The sequence below is a fragment of the Lepisma saccharinum genome, chromosome 3 (genome assembly GCF_977018435.1).
Source record: "Lepisma saccharinum chromosome 3, izLepSacc3.1, whole genome shotgun sequence".
NCBI classification, from domain to species: domain Eukaryota; kingdom Metazoa; phylum Arthropoda; class Insecta; order Zygentoma; family Lepismatidae; genus Lepisma; species Lepisma saccharinum.
The window spans coordinates 61,081,199-61,098,183 of NC_139231.1; the positions used below are offsets into that span (position 1 = coordinate 61,081,199).

General features: G+C 34.8%; 1 protein-coding gene across 3 annotated transcripts; it reads right to left on the reverse strand.

The window, feature by feature from the left end:
- Positions 1-413: 413 nt before the first annotated feature.
- Neurochondrin (neurochondrin) lies at positions 414-16,762 on the reverse strand. 3 transcript variants are annotated; one of them, XM_083118657.1, is made up of 3 exons: positions 16,490-16,762; positions 6,061-6,235; positions 414-4,869 (listed from the first exon to the last, which is right to left on the reverse strand). In XM_083118657.1, the coding sequence occupies exons 1-3, from the start codon at positions 16,595-16,597 to the stop codon at positions 4,322-4,324; spliced, it is 831 nt and encodes a 276-aa protein (XP_082974783.1). In that variant the 5' UTR covers positions 16,598-16,762; the 3' UTR covers positions 414-4,321. The 3 variants fall into 3 exon arrangements, with proteins under 3 accessions (XP_082974783.1, XP_082974780.1, XP_082974781.1); XM_083118654.1 differs by lacking the exons at positions 414-4,869; positions 16,490-16,762 and adding an exon at positions 13,288-16,480 and having other exon boundaries at positions 6,099-6,235; XM_083118655.1 differs by lacking the exons at positions 414-4,869; positions 16,490-16,762 and adding an exon at positions 13,292-16,480 and having other exon boundaries at positions 6,138-6,235.
- Positions 16,763-16,985: the final 223 nt, after the last annotated feature.

Below are 16,985 nucleotides of genomic sequence, written 5' to 3' on the forward strand. Positions count from 1 at the left end.
TTTGTAGAGAGAAGCTAAATTCAAACTGAATATGTCATGTCCTCTTCATATGATCATAATTCAGAAAAAAAATATAATGAAATGTGCACAATTAAAAGAGAGACAGTACAAATCATAATATAAAATATGCAACAACCATTATATTATTTTCAGCTCAATGTTGGACACACAATGGGGATTTTTAGAACTTTTTTTTTTCTGTAGTTATATTTTAATTTTGAACAAAACTGCTTAAATTATAAGAAATACAATTTTACTGTTACTTATATGGAAAAAGTTTCATGTTTGTAAACATGGAACTGTTTCCATACAATATTTTCATCATGTTTACTGCAGCACACCATGAAGATCTTATTGGTTTAAAATTAACTTCAATAAAATTAAAAATTGAAAGGAAAATAAACAAGACTTGCTGTAGAGCATACTTTATTCATAAATAAAAGTAGTGATAATGTTAGCATCTATAAAATCTCAACTTAGAAGAAATCTTTGATCGGTTTTCATATAAAATATACTCTCACTCTTTCTATTAAACGTATGTACATAGAAAGTTCCTCTTCCTCTCGTACATCAAAAAAGCAAGGACACTCATTTCTACAAATCAGATAATACATCGTTGAAAAAATACAATCAGACTCGGCAAGCAGCTCAACCTTTCATCTTAGTTTTTTTCTTACAATGTGGATAGTTATTACGGTAACATCATTATCAGTTAAGAGACAGATCAAACACTGAGCATTAGCGAGTGTCCTGCACTCAAGATGCATCCAGTGTATTTTCATACACTATTACAATCTAAGCATTTGAGAAGTAAAGAGAGCACAAGAACAACATGCAATATATTCCTTCTTATATAATTATTTTGTAGGAACCATTAACAAGAGATATAATAATTAAATATTACAATGGAAAATATCACTTGTTATCACTCGTGTATAACCATGTACAGTTATACATTTTACTGGCACCTTTACTGAGAACATTTTCTTTCTTTAGGCCTTGCTTCCCTTTCTGACCATTTTGTAATCATGATGTATTTGTATCACTTATCTAACTAGTAACTTTGTAAATTTCCTATTGCTATTCGCTCAGAAGTACTGGCATAATGGTAACTGCACACAACAAGAATAATCCATAAATAAAATCAAGAAAATATAATGTAAGCATACTTCACTTTTTTTAGCCAACATTTCCTGCATGTCTTGTATCAGTTTTGTACTGGTTTCCTGTAGCAACTTATTCTTATTTCCTGAATAGCAAACAATAGTTGCTGCTGGTTGTCCATTCATGTATTGCACACAATATAAGGTGGAGGTAATGTTGAAAATCATAGATTTTACATGATTAAAGACTGGATAGATTTGCAACAATTCTGTTCTAAAATATACTGTGTGTTCTGAAATAGATTACTACTGTTTACGAGCACCCTTCTACATGCATTCAGGTTTCATTTCCTGTCATGCACGATAACATATATAACCGCTATTATCATCTTTGCATCAGAGATATTTCTCACTTCATTACATAAACTATAATATGCCTGGCACTACCAAATTTGCAAAATCAAGATCTTAATATTCCAGCCTATATACAGAAACAAAGAAATATTTTCTTCTTTCTGTAAATAAATACCTAAGGTTATATACAGTAAATATAAATACATGCTACATACTCACACATGTCAACTTTACATATGGTTTTAGTATACATAAAAGAAATATTTCCAAATACTCGACAGCAAATTTGCTACCACACTTTAGAGCACTCTTATCAAATATGAAAGACATTTATATTTATGCCTTACACATTTAACCCAACAATAACAACCCTCACTATGGCCATTTCCTACCTACCGAAGGTGTGCCATTTAATGCTTAATATGAAACACTGCTTCAAGTAAAATTGCCTACATGAAGATGCAGTTCCTTCAGGCACAAGTGTTACGCATTCTCTGGCAAAGATACCACCCTCAGCGTACCAAATGGAAATTTAGTACTGCTTACATGTACAGCTATAAGTAGCTATATTTAACTATGAACACACAATTAAAATAGTAATTCTTAAAACATTCTTCAAACAATACACTATAAATGTGCTAGTCATGTTCTTACAATTAACATAGCATACCTGATGTGGCATCAACACCAGTTGACCTTTTAATTTGCTCAGTCTTCAATATTATCACAATTCTATAAGCTGCCCAACATTATTTTTTTTCTTTTTACTAAACTTAGCCAAATTATCTCTTCACACTTCATGGAGTCTCTCTCTTACATGTATGTAATGTATGACAATATTCTATTGTTACGTCTTTATTTAATAAAAATTTCACAAATCTTGATGTACTTTTTATGTACAAATAAAAGATAGTTTATATAATAGGAGACAAAAATGGAACAAAAAGAAAGCTTGTTTTTCCCACAAAAACTGCTCTCAAGAATAAATATAGTGGAATCTTAATTGTATGTTTTTCAGGGGACCAAGGTGGTAAAAAAAGAGAGAAAAAGAAAATGCGGGGATATTTTACAACATTTTGCTCCATTGGAACTGTGAAGAATGAATGTTTAATGTAGAAAAAATGTAAATCCAGGAGTGTCAAATTGGATTTCCACTGTATTAAATAAAATCTTTCAGAATCAAATGGTAACTGTAATAAAGATGGTAAAACAAAAATATACATTTCTAAAAAGTTTATAAGCTTTAAATATTTCAAGTAGCATTGCAAAATGTGTAATTATTTATTGAAAAAGTACTAGAAATCTGCTATGTGGGCTATTCGAAATAGACGTTTCATTTTGTAAAACTTGTCATCAAATCTTGACACTCCTGGTATGATTTTAATGTTTCTAAACATGCTGATTCTTTACACTTCCACCATGTTCTGTTCCCAATAACTGAGTAAATAGACCATTCATTGTAAAAATACGAACTCCTGAATTGTCACTGTGATGATACCCTTTCAAAAGTAATACTGAGTGAGCATCAAGGATGTCACAAATCACTTTTTAAGACCACCTCCTAAAAATACTCAAAACTTTTAATCAAGAGAGCATATTTTGAACTGTAAGAATAGAATAGATTATGTTGCAATAAAAAGAGCAGTTCCATGATAAGAAACACGTGCAAAATGATGCATTTGTCAATAGTACCACTACAAGAAAAATATGAAACCTAGTCTTCTACTCACAGGTACCACTGTAGAAAGACCATGCACAGATTCAAACAATGAATCCTAAAGTATCGTTGGAGCATTATAAGGCATGCAGTACTCTATCTCTACATTTTGCATGTTAAGTAGGTTAAAATAATAAACAATATATTTCTCTAACACATGCGACCAGCGCAAATATTGTTCAGAAAATACAACTTATTTACGAAAAATACTTCATAAAAATAGCAGTACACCTATTTTACTTTAAATCACTGTTAATATATACATATACTGGCATTTCAATACATGCGATAGAAGTTACGAACACTATTTGTTCAGAGTACGCAGAAAGATCTTGGGACAATTATTTGCCATTTTGAACATTTTTCTTTTAAAGCCTACAATCTACTTGAAATTAAAAGCTACATATTCTTATTACAAGATTTTTAGAAAAGCACCAAAAATGCACATTAATGATTCCAACATAGCATTAATGGAATTTTATAGCTGCACACAAGTTTACAGAAAAGTTACACACAGTGTTTGAGTTCATGGCATTGTATTTATTATATGCTCAACAAGTGGCAATCTTACATTTTTAAATGTTATTTACTACAAGATTCATTAATCAAGCTCCATTTTAATTGAATTCATAAAAAATTAAAAATTTGTGCATGTAGATAATTCCGTAAGTACATACATGCATGATAGAAATACATGACAATAAGATTAGTGTTTTCAAGACTATAAAGTAAAACAAGAATGATAAAAAGAAGATAAAATGAAGCTTGAAGTTTCGATGTGCATTTTTATTTTTCCCTCTCATAAAAGTGTGGGTTCACTTATGTAATTGCAGCATTTACATTTTATATTAAAGAATTGACTGTCAGAAGGAACTTCATGCAGCTCTATTTTACATTACTGGTACACTTGTTTCATGAGCATACTTTTTAAATCAACAAATGCTAAACCCATATCAGTAATATTTCAGATAACAAATTTAATCTGGCTATATATTAATTATAAAATATTACTTTCGCATTTTTACAATATATTATGGTATGGTATTGGATGGTATACTTCTTCATTATTCAGAATTCTGAAAGCTCTATATTGCTTAGTGTATCACAGAATGCGTGATTTTAAAAAAAAAAATAGATTTCAAGGATTTTAACTTCCATCACTGCTGTTGCTACAACTATCTTCTAAATCGGGAAAGGAAGGGACCAAGTAGTTGTGCACTTTGTGCAGTGAACTAACAAAACGCTTGGAAGATGGGGGGAAAATACGAAGGAGATCGGTAACATTATTCAATACAAAATCTGGCTTAAGGTCCTCTCCAATAATTTCGGGAATAGGGGAATCGGGCAAAACCCAGACAGTACATCCCAAAGCAGCTTCTTTACCTCCCTGAATATCGGTCTCCAATTTATCCCCCACCATGATACATTGACTAGGCTCCACTCCTAAATACTGACACGCTTTCATGAAAATATGTTTGTCTGGTTTCTCCCATGGAAGGTCTCCTGATACAAGTATGCAATCAAAATACTTTTCTAAACCTAAACGATTTACTTTTTCCCATTGTGCACATGATGGTCCGTTTGTTATTAAACCAAGGACGTAGCTCTCTCTTAACTTACGTAGAAGTGCTGCCACATCAGGAGGAATGGCAAGGTGACTATAGCGAAGATAAAGCCAATGGCAGTACACTTGTTCTGAAAATTAAAAATAAAGTTAGTTATTCTGCCTAAAATAATAACTTCATTAATATTCACTATTAAATATATAAACAGTGCAATGGTTATTTTTGTAATAGGTAACATTTCACAAACTTCCCATTTCAATCTTCATACCCAATAGAGTTGGAAGAAGAACACTTGTATATTACATTTTGTTGACAAACGACACACTCTCACAGTTAGCAGGTCTTGTTTGTATGCCAAATTTTGATCACTTACCAGTATATGTTACTGTCTTGATAGTATATTTCCTTCACTTGGTACCAAAGAGAAATAAATCATTATTTATGGTTTTTTAATTCTCATGCCTTACATTCTTTCCAATTCCTTATTAGCACTTGCAATGAATTTAACTTTTTCAGGTGAAGCATGTTGGGTTTCTATTATTTGTCTAGCAAAACCAGAAGATTTCTCTCCTTTCATAATGTATCTAAAAACTGCTGATTTATTTCTTTTAAACAATATTTAACTTTCCCCACATATTTGCCCTTAACGTTACACATGAACTTAAGCTCAACTGCTCACAGTAATATTTTTAATTTCCCTTTAATGCCAAATACACATGTGGCAAAGGCAATGTATTGTATTGCAATAAATCACTTTTCTGCTACTTTTGGCTAATCCCAACAGTGCCAATAATAAAAAATTCTACATAACAGAATAATTAAAAATAACTATAACAAAAAATTACTAGTGAGAAAAATTGCTTCTTAATTCTGAATTTTAATTGTTTTAAAACATGTAAATAGTAATACCTTCACTGATTAATCTAACTTTATTAATTTTGAACATGTTCATTGATAAAAATGAGGGGAAAAAGAAGAACACATTGGAATATCAAACTGAAACATATAACTGCAAGTGCTTCTAAGGCCCTGCAAGTGGAAAAAATGAACAAACTAACAGCTGATTCAAGGTCCCAACACTCGGAAGGATTCACTAGAAAAGTACCGAGAAGGATGGCCTGAGACACTCATCAGAAGTGATCAAGATATATTTTTCAAAATTGCCTGGGTAACTTTTACCCATATGCCCATCCTTACAGGTTAACTTCAGGATGTGCAAGATATCTCGAATCCAGAAATGTGTCATAAGGTATTTCTGAATAAACTGAACTGGTGCCAACATAATGATATTGGCTCAGTCTCAAATTAAAGAACCACTCACCAATTATATCACTGTACTCCACCCCTAAGGCTTTAGACCATAGCAGCTGCCTCCAATCATCTATGTTCACTTCAGGATTGTCAGGACACAGGCGGAAATTCCGCAAGAAAGACTGGGTTGCTTGCCGAGCGACATCAAGTGGGACGTCAAATTTTTCATTTAAAATACCAACCAACTGCAGCATAAAAAGAAAGATACACTCATTGGACACTTTGTTTGAATTGCCGTATTATAGTAAAGAAGCATTTAAAAAAAATACACTTTTACTACATTCATAACAGAGTAAAATACAGTGGACTCTTTCTAATATGAACTTGGATAATTCAAATAACCCTGTGATTTGAACAGAAGTTTATTTCCCTTGAAATAATCTTTAATGGTATGATGGTTTTGTTAAATCAAATTTTTGGATAATTAGAATCTTTTTCATGTCTCCTTGGAGTTCAAATTAAAAAAGTCCATTGTATTGAGAAAATAGAAATTCTGTAAGATTATTTTTGTTACATTTTGTACTGTGGAAAAACAAAGTATTATGTAACATTTTTTACACCATGAATGAATCAAAAAATACGTAACACTAATAGTTTGCATCAATGTGTAGACCATGCATATTACATAATCTGTGCAAACAGTATGCCGGGCCTAGGCAGTTGGGACAAAATTATTATTCTTCATCAATTTGAAAGTTGTTTCTTTTAAAATTAGTTTTCGAAATATTCAGAAATGTTGGGAAATGCCTTTCATTCTTCTTAGCAATTCAAATAAATTTCCTACAGAGCATCGAACATACGAAATGCATTTTTTTTACTTGTTAAAAGTGGCTACCTTTGGGGCATAATGTTTTTCTTCTGTACATCACATTTCAAATCAAAGAACAAGCCAATACATGTATTTAATAATCAATAAACATAAAACTAATAATTTTACAATACAGATGAGCAACGTTGTGAACACACTAGATACACTGCTTCTACAAAATACCATTATCAGCATCCTATATGTCATACCATTCATTCGATAGAAAGAAATTTGGATTTTTTTTAAAGTCCATTTTATGCACAGATAGGCTAATCGGGACTAAATCTAAAGTTTAAAGTGTGATCCAAACCACTGTGCAGTGTGCCTTTGACTATGAAGTTACTACACCATCAGGGAAGTTCCTTAAGTATGTTAAATCAAGGACTGAAGAAATTTAAGAGAACGTGACAAATCTCTACCGGGCAAACCATAAGATACAAAGTTTGCATGTGGGTCAACATAAAATATCAGTAGATCTCTGACCTATGTAGCCAGTAAACTTATATTCTGGTACTTTGGACTTTTGAGCTTATCTACTTGTCAGAAAATGTGTATGGTGCACGTCTGTGCTACAGCTGACTTTTGAGGATATTTTACTTCTTTAATGGAGATTGGTCACCTAGTCATTCCTCACAGCTATTATTTTATAACTTTATAAGCTGGAATAAAAATTAGTAAGGTGGAAAGATGTATGCACATTTGCCATTCTCTCCTAGAAAAAAATATTTAAATTTATGTATAAGCTCATATTCCAGGCTCTTCAATGCATGCATATACAAATATAATGTGCATATGCAGTCATAATATTCTAAAGTTAAAATGGTGGTAATCTAATCGAAGATATTATATGTTGCTTCACGTATTATAATATATTCCATGAAATTTGTTTGGTCTACATATTGTCAATGCAAAAGTGGGTCCAGAATTAATCTTATGTTTAGATACTAGACTCAGGGCTCAAAATGGACTGAAGCAGACTGGAACAGCATTCTGGTTTGTGAATGTCTGACACCTACCTGTTCCATCTCATCATTGTTGTAATCAGAGACAAAAACTGACAACAGCATGTTAACGAAAGTAATGCATTTAGTTTTGTGAAAGTTCCCATTTCGAGCCACCTAATATTAGGGTAAACATGCTGTGAATCCTAATTTGTGTATATTAACACTATATCTTATACAGCACAATCAACAAAGAAAAAAGTCAATGTAAGAAAGCATAATTTTGTATCATGTATTATGATTGTGACTGTAGTTGGGGAACATGTGGTGAGCACCATTCTCTGGCTACTTGACACTTTCCAATTAATTAAACTGGGTAAAATACATGAATGTCAGATGATCACAATGCTTCTTTAGCATGTATAACATGACACAAACACCTGATACACAGCTACGTCAAAGTTTGATTAAGTCAACTTTATGTTCAGATAGGCTCAACAGGGCTGGATCAACATTTGGAAGTGGGAGTCCAAACCAACGTGAAATGCACCTCCACCAGGATCGAACCTGAGATTCCTTCATTGCAAGGTAATATCATTACCACTATGCCATCAGAAAGGGCTGGATACATGGTTATTTATTTCATGTTGATAATATGCTAGATTAGTCTTGCACGATAATTCATGAAAGCATTTTACTGAAAGTATGATTACAATGAGAAATGAAGCTCATTCACAATAGTATGGTCTATTCTGTGCACACTGTACTGATCACTTTATAAGGGAAATTCTCCCACTAATATCAACTTCAATTTACAACATGATTAAATCTAATTGCCAATTACTACACTTTAAATTAATTCACAAGAGAAAATCATGTGAGGAAATTAAAATAGAAACTTTTTAAAAGTCTCTCCACATTTATTAACTTGAAATGGGATGGTTCATCTATTTTTCTACAGCTAGTATTCCCTATTTATGCATAGTAAAAGCTAGTTTACAGATTTTGTCAGCAGGAACTGTCACAAATTGTTAACTTCCAAGTAGGCTAGTTAGTGAATAGTAAGATTGCCACAATTTGGTCAGCATTCATTACATGAAAAACTGATCAAAGGGAAGAAAAAAATATGTAGATTTTGGACTTTTCTCAACATTCTTGTTAATAAAACTTTGTGTAGGATAGGCTGGCCGGATTCTCCAGGTTACTCCAGTTTGCTTCAGCACTCAATATTCAATGTTTAAATGAAGCAGCTGCAAAACCACCTACCGCACAGGTATTGAGAGAGCAAAATATGATAGCTTAGATGCATTGCTGGATTCTTGCATAATGTTAAATCCAACAGAACTATTCCACAGTCATAGTCTTACAAATAAAGCACTTTGAGATGTCATCAGAAGATGACAATGATAAAATAACTCTGAAAGTATTAAATATTTCACTTTGGAGCTAAAAAACAGTGACAAATAAGCATCCCAAAGATATCTCTCGGGAGAAAACCAAGATTGCCCCAGCAAAACTGGAACATCTGGTCACACTAGCATATCATGACTCCTACTTTGTTCTTTGCATCCAACAAAGATACATGCAATCACAAATAGTACACTAACTCAATGTCCAATGGTCACATTTCAAGAAACCTTGTACTCTGAACTATGTTACAGGGAAATTGCCTTGCATGCTCAAGGTTCACCACCAATAATAATAAATAAAATTTACATAACTTCACATCATAACAAAGGTCAATGCTTTCCACTTGAAAAAATGCAAGAAGAGTGTTCTAATTTCCTGCACTTTTTTTCTTCTTTTATGCCATATTCGGTTAACCATAATGATGAGGATGAATGATGAAAGGACACTCACAGAGGAACAACCACACCCAACTTAGGATTAGAACCCGGTGGTGAGGTCATGAGCGAAGGACTCAATGTGCTCAGTCATGAAAGTGGTACTGTCACACTACAATCCCGGGTAAATTATAACTCAACGCCAGTTTAGAAACATACAAATCTATACTACCTTTTCAAACCAACTACTTTAATAACTACACATACATGTACTTGCATTATAAGTATTTTAAGAATTCAACTGTCTTTAGAAATCACTACAATTCCAATGTCACAGAAGAAACGGCAGGACCATTAACCCACTGTACTGCCCCTCAAGAATTATGTTGAATTTTGATTTAATCGACAGATTTCGATGTTATACATACTATAAAATGGGTTCCAGTATGCGGAAAACACAAAAGATGGAGATATTTGATCCCAAAGTGGGGCACGTAGGTAAAAACCTGCCATCTCTTGAGTACTTTCACTGCATTTTATCAGTAAAAACTTTTTGTATACACACTAACATAGTGGAAGAACATGTCTAAAATTGCTATCTGCTTCAAACCTAACAACGAAATATTATAGCTGCTGTTGTGGAATGGCATTTTGGGTACTTTATTCAACTGCATGAAGTCTTCGGGCTGTTCTGCTTTATGGCAAGGTAACACACTAAGGTAACAGACATACTTTACTTCACAATAGCACACCTCCACAAGCTAAAACAATGGAAAAACGTTCATAAACCAACCATGCAAAACCCTCCCTTTTTTGAAAGGCTACATAGGGTCAAGGGAACTGAAACAGCATATTTCAACAATTTTGTCACTTCTTGAAGCACTGACTTGTTTTGTGACATTTCAGCCAGTAATATACATTTTTACTTTGCATAATTGCCGAATTAATGAAATGCTTGTCCTGGCATTATGTTCTTTTGTTGTAATATTGTTGACTAAAACTTTATTCGTATTTTGAAAATGGTGGTTATGCTTTGTGCATACAGAATTGATTGGTAACGGTTCCAATTTTTTTATGATATTTTTCACATTCTCCTAGCAGGAAGACTAATTATCATAGAATTTTGGAAATCATTGTCACACGAAATTTGAACCTTCCTGAAAGTAATAAGCACTGTTTGGATTTTCAAAAAAGTTATGGAGCGAATTGACAATATAGAGAAAGTCTCCAATTTTGTTAATATTCGGTATATACTAACTAATTTTGGCCCCTAATCACGAATGTGTTGTAAAAAACCAGGGGTCACGTCTGGAAATTTGAAAAAAAGCTGATTGAATTTTATTTTATATAGGTGTATATGCGAAGTTTTACGAACGAAATGTTATAACTATGCTTGCCTAACCTAACTGAACCTAACCTAACCTTCCGTGAATAATTTGTGGGCCAATGATCACTTTCAATAAGGAATTACTAGTTTTGTAGAACGTAACCGACGAACAATGTTTCATCACTACGGAACACTCAATATGGAGAATTATCACGGTAAATAACGTTATTTTACAACTTCTACATGTAAATGCACAATTTTAACACGCGACCCCCCACATCGTAACTCCAGATATGTCACCAGGAGTGCATAAGAAGTGAGTACAAGAAGTAGGAAGTGAATTACAGACTTTCTCTATATTGTCAATTCTTACCAAAGTTATTCTATATTGTCAATTCTTACCAAAGTTATTTATGTTGAACAAAAACAACTTAAAAATTACCTTAAGCAAGCATGTGCGCTTTCCGTGGGCAATGTATTTTCTGCTGACAAGCGACTGTACGTATCGTAGACTCGTGGGAATTAATGTAGAAGCAAATCGGAACCTTAGTAGAATGCATTTAGGGACTTTATTTTAATGCTAAGCCTGGCCTGCCTAACCTAAATACGAAAGTATATATTGAACAAAATCTAAAGTAATCGCTAAAACTCCGCAGTATGCGTTAACAGAAGTAAACCGAAATCGAACCATGTTAAAATTGCATTTGTAGCATGATGAAATCGCAATAAAACAAAAGTAACTTGGGCCATATTTCGACTAGAATTTAGCCACAAGATTCCAAAATTGGAGCTGCATCTGATACATTTATGAATCAATAGGATAAAGAAAATCTAATTTTCATCTTAACCTGCATGCAGCACAGAAGTCCAAGGAGGAGCTCTCTGTTAGTGTAGTAAGTTTAATACTGCCAATTTTACATTTAAAAAACATCATCAGTTGCATATAGCGATGAAGAGACCGAAAATTCAACAAGTCAACTAATCAATATCACATATGGTGAAGAGAATTTGGTATTAAAAACTATGAACAATGTGTATAATGAATACATTGTACTGCAGTGCCTTTCTAAAGTTCACTTTATGCACAGACAGGAGAAGTGGGACTGGTCCCAGATTTTCAAGAGGAATGTGACCCACTGTGTGCCTCCACTGGGTACTGAACCTGGGACCTCTTGATTACAAGGTAATGACGAAACAGATTAAAGTGCATGAACTTCCCCAAATCTGACCACATGAAATAAAGGGACACAACCAGTGCTTGAAGTATGTGTGTGTGTGGGGGGGGGAGGTAGGGATGGTATTACCCCAGTTAGCAACATTTTTGCAAAGCAACCCTCCCCCCCTGTATCATATCATATAGTCACCATGGGTGCGTTCCGAAAGTCTTAACGAAATGAACGCATTCAAGGAAAATAACTGGGCTCGTGAATCTGGTGAAACCAGTTATTTTACAGACTTATGGGACACTCTAGGCGAAAGCACAGTTGCAGCATTTTGTTTAGAGAAAGTTTCCGCAAGGCGTAAGCGGAAGGAATGTCCTTATGGCAAAAATAAACTTTACTGTGGACACTGTTACTCATTTCAATCACATTCTAAGAACAATCAAGGCATACTCATCTTGTGCATGTTGCTTCATATCGGTCTGTTAAAATTATAATACATTTCCGAACTAGTGCAGTTTGAATCCATCAGCACGCGCTTTGTCTGCAAGGAGCAGACGATTCTAACGAAACAAACAAACCAGCCTCCTGGCCCGTGCGTTTGGTAAATCTCGTTCTTGCACGAAACGCACGGAATGCGACTTTTGGGACAGCATAATGAAACTCACGAAACGCACAGAAGCACTTATGGGACAGCCAGTTACCATAACTCGTTTAACACGTTAAACTCGTGTGACTTTCGGAACGGGCCCCATGTTAAACCATAGGAGCATTCCCTAGCTAACCCCAAGGCTCTAACAAACATCTACCAGCACGACACAACAAATATCATATTACTACAATGAAACCTAGCATAATTAGATCCACCTCGACCTAACTGAAGCTAACAAAACTAAAAATCTTGCAAATTAAGATTGGTTAACCAAACCACTTTCATATTATCATTTTTATATTCACCCCCAAGTTTTCATTCCTTAAAAAGATCCATGGTGGACACGTTTTTCAGCAGGATATTATCACCATCCCATGGCAAAATCCAAAATGACAAACGAAAACCTGGTTATTAGCTGAATTCAATGAACAACATGTATTGTCTTATGAAAATAATGTTTTTTTTTGTTTTTTTTTTGTATAACAGGTCTAAGCCAATACTGATACCATACATACAAATACAACCTACCACCTACAAATTAGCACAAAAATAATATGAAAGTTACCTACTTCTCCTTGTTTGATGCAGTTGACGTGTGGTCCCTGAATGTGTCTACAGGAACTGGAAAACACCAAAAACATGAACTTGCTCCAAACACATACTCCCATACACACAAACATTCACACACACAAATGTACAAATATAGCATATGTACAGTATAAACAACTGCCATAGTTCATTAGGCACTGTGGCCTTGGCTGTCACCAAGTGCTTTTCTTTCCGCACCAGTAAATTTGTATGGAAGCTGATCTTTTGAACGTACAGCATATAAAAATGACTAGTCCAATGCACAGTGTTATGCAAGCAATCAATGCACATTAAAGTCAGTAAGTTATATATCGAAAGTGAATAAAAACACACAGCACACTCAACTCTTATGTACAAAAGTTTGCCAGTATCAAATTCAACTGTGAACTTAATCCCCAAAGAGACGTTTCCCAAGTTCCATGAGTCTGTGGTTTCTGCAAACGGTCAGAGCATCATGGTCCTTAAGAACGGTTGTGACACTATTGTTAGCATCAACAAGGTGGCACAGGAAATCTTCATAAGCAGATTTTGTGTTTGCTTGCAAACCTCCTTTCCTGACTTTATGTAGCATATCTACTATACCCTGTGCCCATCCACTCTCTATTGCAAATTCCGATATCCAAGGTACCAAAGCTAGGACTGCACTCATTGTTTGCATACCAAGAAACCACAATTCCATTAATTCAAACCAATACTTTTTATAATACATTGTAACAACTAGAGTTTTTCCATCATCAGACTCATCTGCACTGTACGCATCCCAAAGGAACCTTATAGTAGATTGTATGTAACGACATATTGAAAAGTCTGTTTTCTTAACTTTCTTCGCTTGCTGTTTCAGTAACAGTAGACCCAGAACTGCCAAATTGCCATGCAGAACCAAATTCTCAGAAACATTCTTTAGTTCTGGTAGGTTATTAAAAATAAATTTCAGAACTTGTGCAAACAAGGTACTCTCAGACACCATATTTGCTTCAAGGACAGTCATATTCATTAAAATATTACAAATTGATACCATAGCAGAACGTGAGTCACTTATGTCCTCCAATGCTTTAGCATCTAGCTCTGGTTCAGGTTGAATTTTAACCTTTCCTCTCTCGGATTTTGGAATCACTGGCTTCTTGTAGTGGACAATAGACCAATGATATGCAAGGCACTCATACAATATTTCATCTTCTTTAACTTCAATCAGAATCTTTCGTGCTTTTTCTTCCACAGCCAAGTGGCACAATGCAGGAAGAAACAAACGCAGTATATCAACCTCGCTAATTGGATCTTGTTCAACATCCATCTTTTCATCATTGGATGTGGAACCAACTCTATGTTTTTCTGTGAGCCGTCTGCTTCTGTATGCATGAAATGTCTCATTAGCCAGCGTAAGCATGAATGGTAACAATGCATAGACAGCACCTCTCATTGCTGATGTTTCTTGTGCTAACCATGCTGACAAAACTCTTATCATAGCACACACAAACACTTTCTCTGCTATAGTAAATCCATCTTTCAATTTTGATGGATCTTTAGAAACTTTTGAAAGGACTGTTATAACAGCCGTAAAAGCTCCTTTTAATGCTGTGTACAACTGTTGTTTTTCCTTCTGTTCAAGTTCCAGAGTGCTGTCTGTTGCTATATGAACAATTGAATGCTCTAAAACCAGAAAGCATGATGTTACAAGATCAGCATTATTCATAATAGACTGAAAGCTCTTATCTTCAAGCTGCATACGAACCTCAATTGAACAAAGTTGAACAAGGAGCAGAAAGAACTGCTTTGGTTTCTCTTCATCAACTAGGCACCATTCAACTCCTAACAGATCTATCATTGCAGAAGCCAATTTCAATGACGGATCACGCTGGGCTTTACCAAGTTTGCTTGTAATAACATCACGTAGACCTTTATACACACTTAATGGCCAAATTTCCTCTCGTGCAGTAGCTGCTATTAGATCCCTTTTGCAGTTAATCACCAAAATATGCAGCATGGAACATAAGTCAAATTTCCTTTCGTTCTGATCTGTTTCGAACTCAAGAGCGATTTTATTCATTATTGAATGAAAGGTATGATAATTGTTGTCCCACGCAGCTGGTCCATACTCTCCAATGAGAGTAACTAAAACATTGAGTGCTTCCTCGCATTGAAAACTTTGTTCTGAGAAAATATCGGACATTTTCTTGATGGCACCATTTTCGACTAAAGCTGTCCGACCAAGCTCATGTGATGCTATGTTTTGTAAGCATTCATATGCCTCATTCACAACAATCAAATTATCATCATAGTCATCTGCATCAGCTTGCTGTACAATACTAAGAAATACTGGGATATTAGCTAACATTTCTGGATGAGTAGCAAGTTCTGGATCTGCACAAAAACATGTCAATATTGACAAAGCAACGGATTTATAAACTAAAGGGGGACAATCATCTGGCACATCTGCAGTAAGCAGAAGTCTTTTCAAAAATTTGAAACCAATGGCTTCAAAAATTAACTTCTTGCACTGTGTGTTACAGTCTGGGCCCTTCACTAGTTTCGTAACAACGAACAAAGCGGCAAACTTCTCAGTATCACTTGAAGCAGCCTTCAGAATGGCAACACATTTTTTCACAGAATCTGGAATATCTGCCATGATGTTGCACTTACGTAAGGGAACTACTTGAAGCTTTCAATACGAAATAAAATAATTCACTTCACGTCTTCTACAAATTCACTCGACAAGTTAATTTTTTTCAAATGACAGCTTGTTAGCACACCGATGTCAATGGACACAGATATATAATCATCTATCAGAACGGAATCGAAGAAACACTCTTGCACTTCTCACGGTACCCTTGAAGAATTACGCCTCACAATGTCGCTTTGGTTTTTCACACCCAGCACGCGCAAAAGTTCTACGACGCCGCCTTGAAGAAGCATGTGGGCTCATATCTGGGCGTGTTTCACAGTCTAAATCTGGAAACTCCAGGTTAAATTTCCTAGCAGTTCGTTCGCTCCTTTCACTCTCTATTTTTGGCCTTTTCCGAATGTCAACCTCAGCAAAGGCAGACGCACTCTCGCATAGAACTTTGGGATATGTGCCAAATGGTTGGGTCGAAGCAGACAGTCGTGGAAATGTATGAGTAAACTTTCCACTAAAACAAACAAACCTACATGTACTATTACTTTTCAAGTGAATCTTACAGTACCTTCTCGCATGCCAGTTTATCAGCCTTCCTAGTTTGTATTAACGTGTTGTCCAAATCGAAAAAGATTGCAGAGATTGAGCTTGCTTTCTGCTTTCTGTTCTCTGCCATGTTCTTGACGTCACAGGAACGACTCGTCCTTTACCCAGCGCGAAGAACAAAATCAATAATAAACTCGAAGAATGCGGTTGGCTCGACATTGAAACTGGCCTTGTTTACTTTCTACGCCTACATAAAATCGAAAGGAAAAATGGACTTCAGTACAGTAGTGATAGTAACATGCCAATCAAATGCTTCGAACTACCGTAATCATTTTCAAGCCAGTTGACGCATGCATGGAAACGGAAGTTCGTTTTGCTGTTTTGCAACTTTCGTAGGAGGAAATTTTGATTTTTCATTTCCATGTACACCGAAGGGTAAAAGTTATAGTAGGCGAATTGCTTATCACTATTTTATTTTCATTTCGTTTGTTTTCCATAACATGATGATCATGGATTGA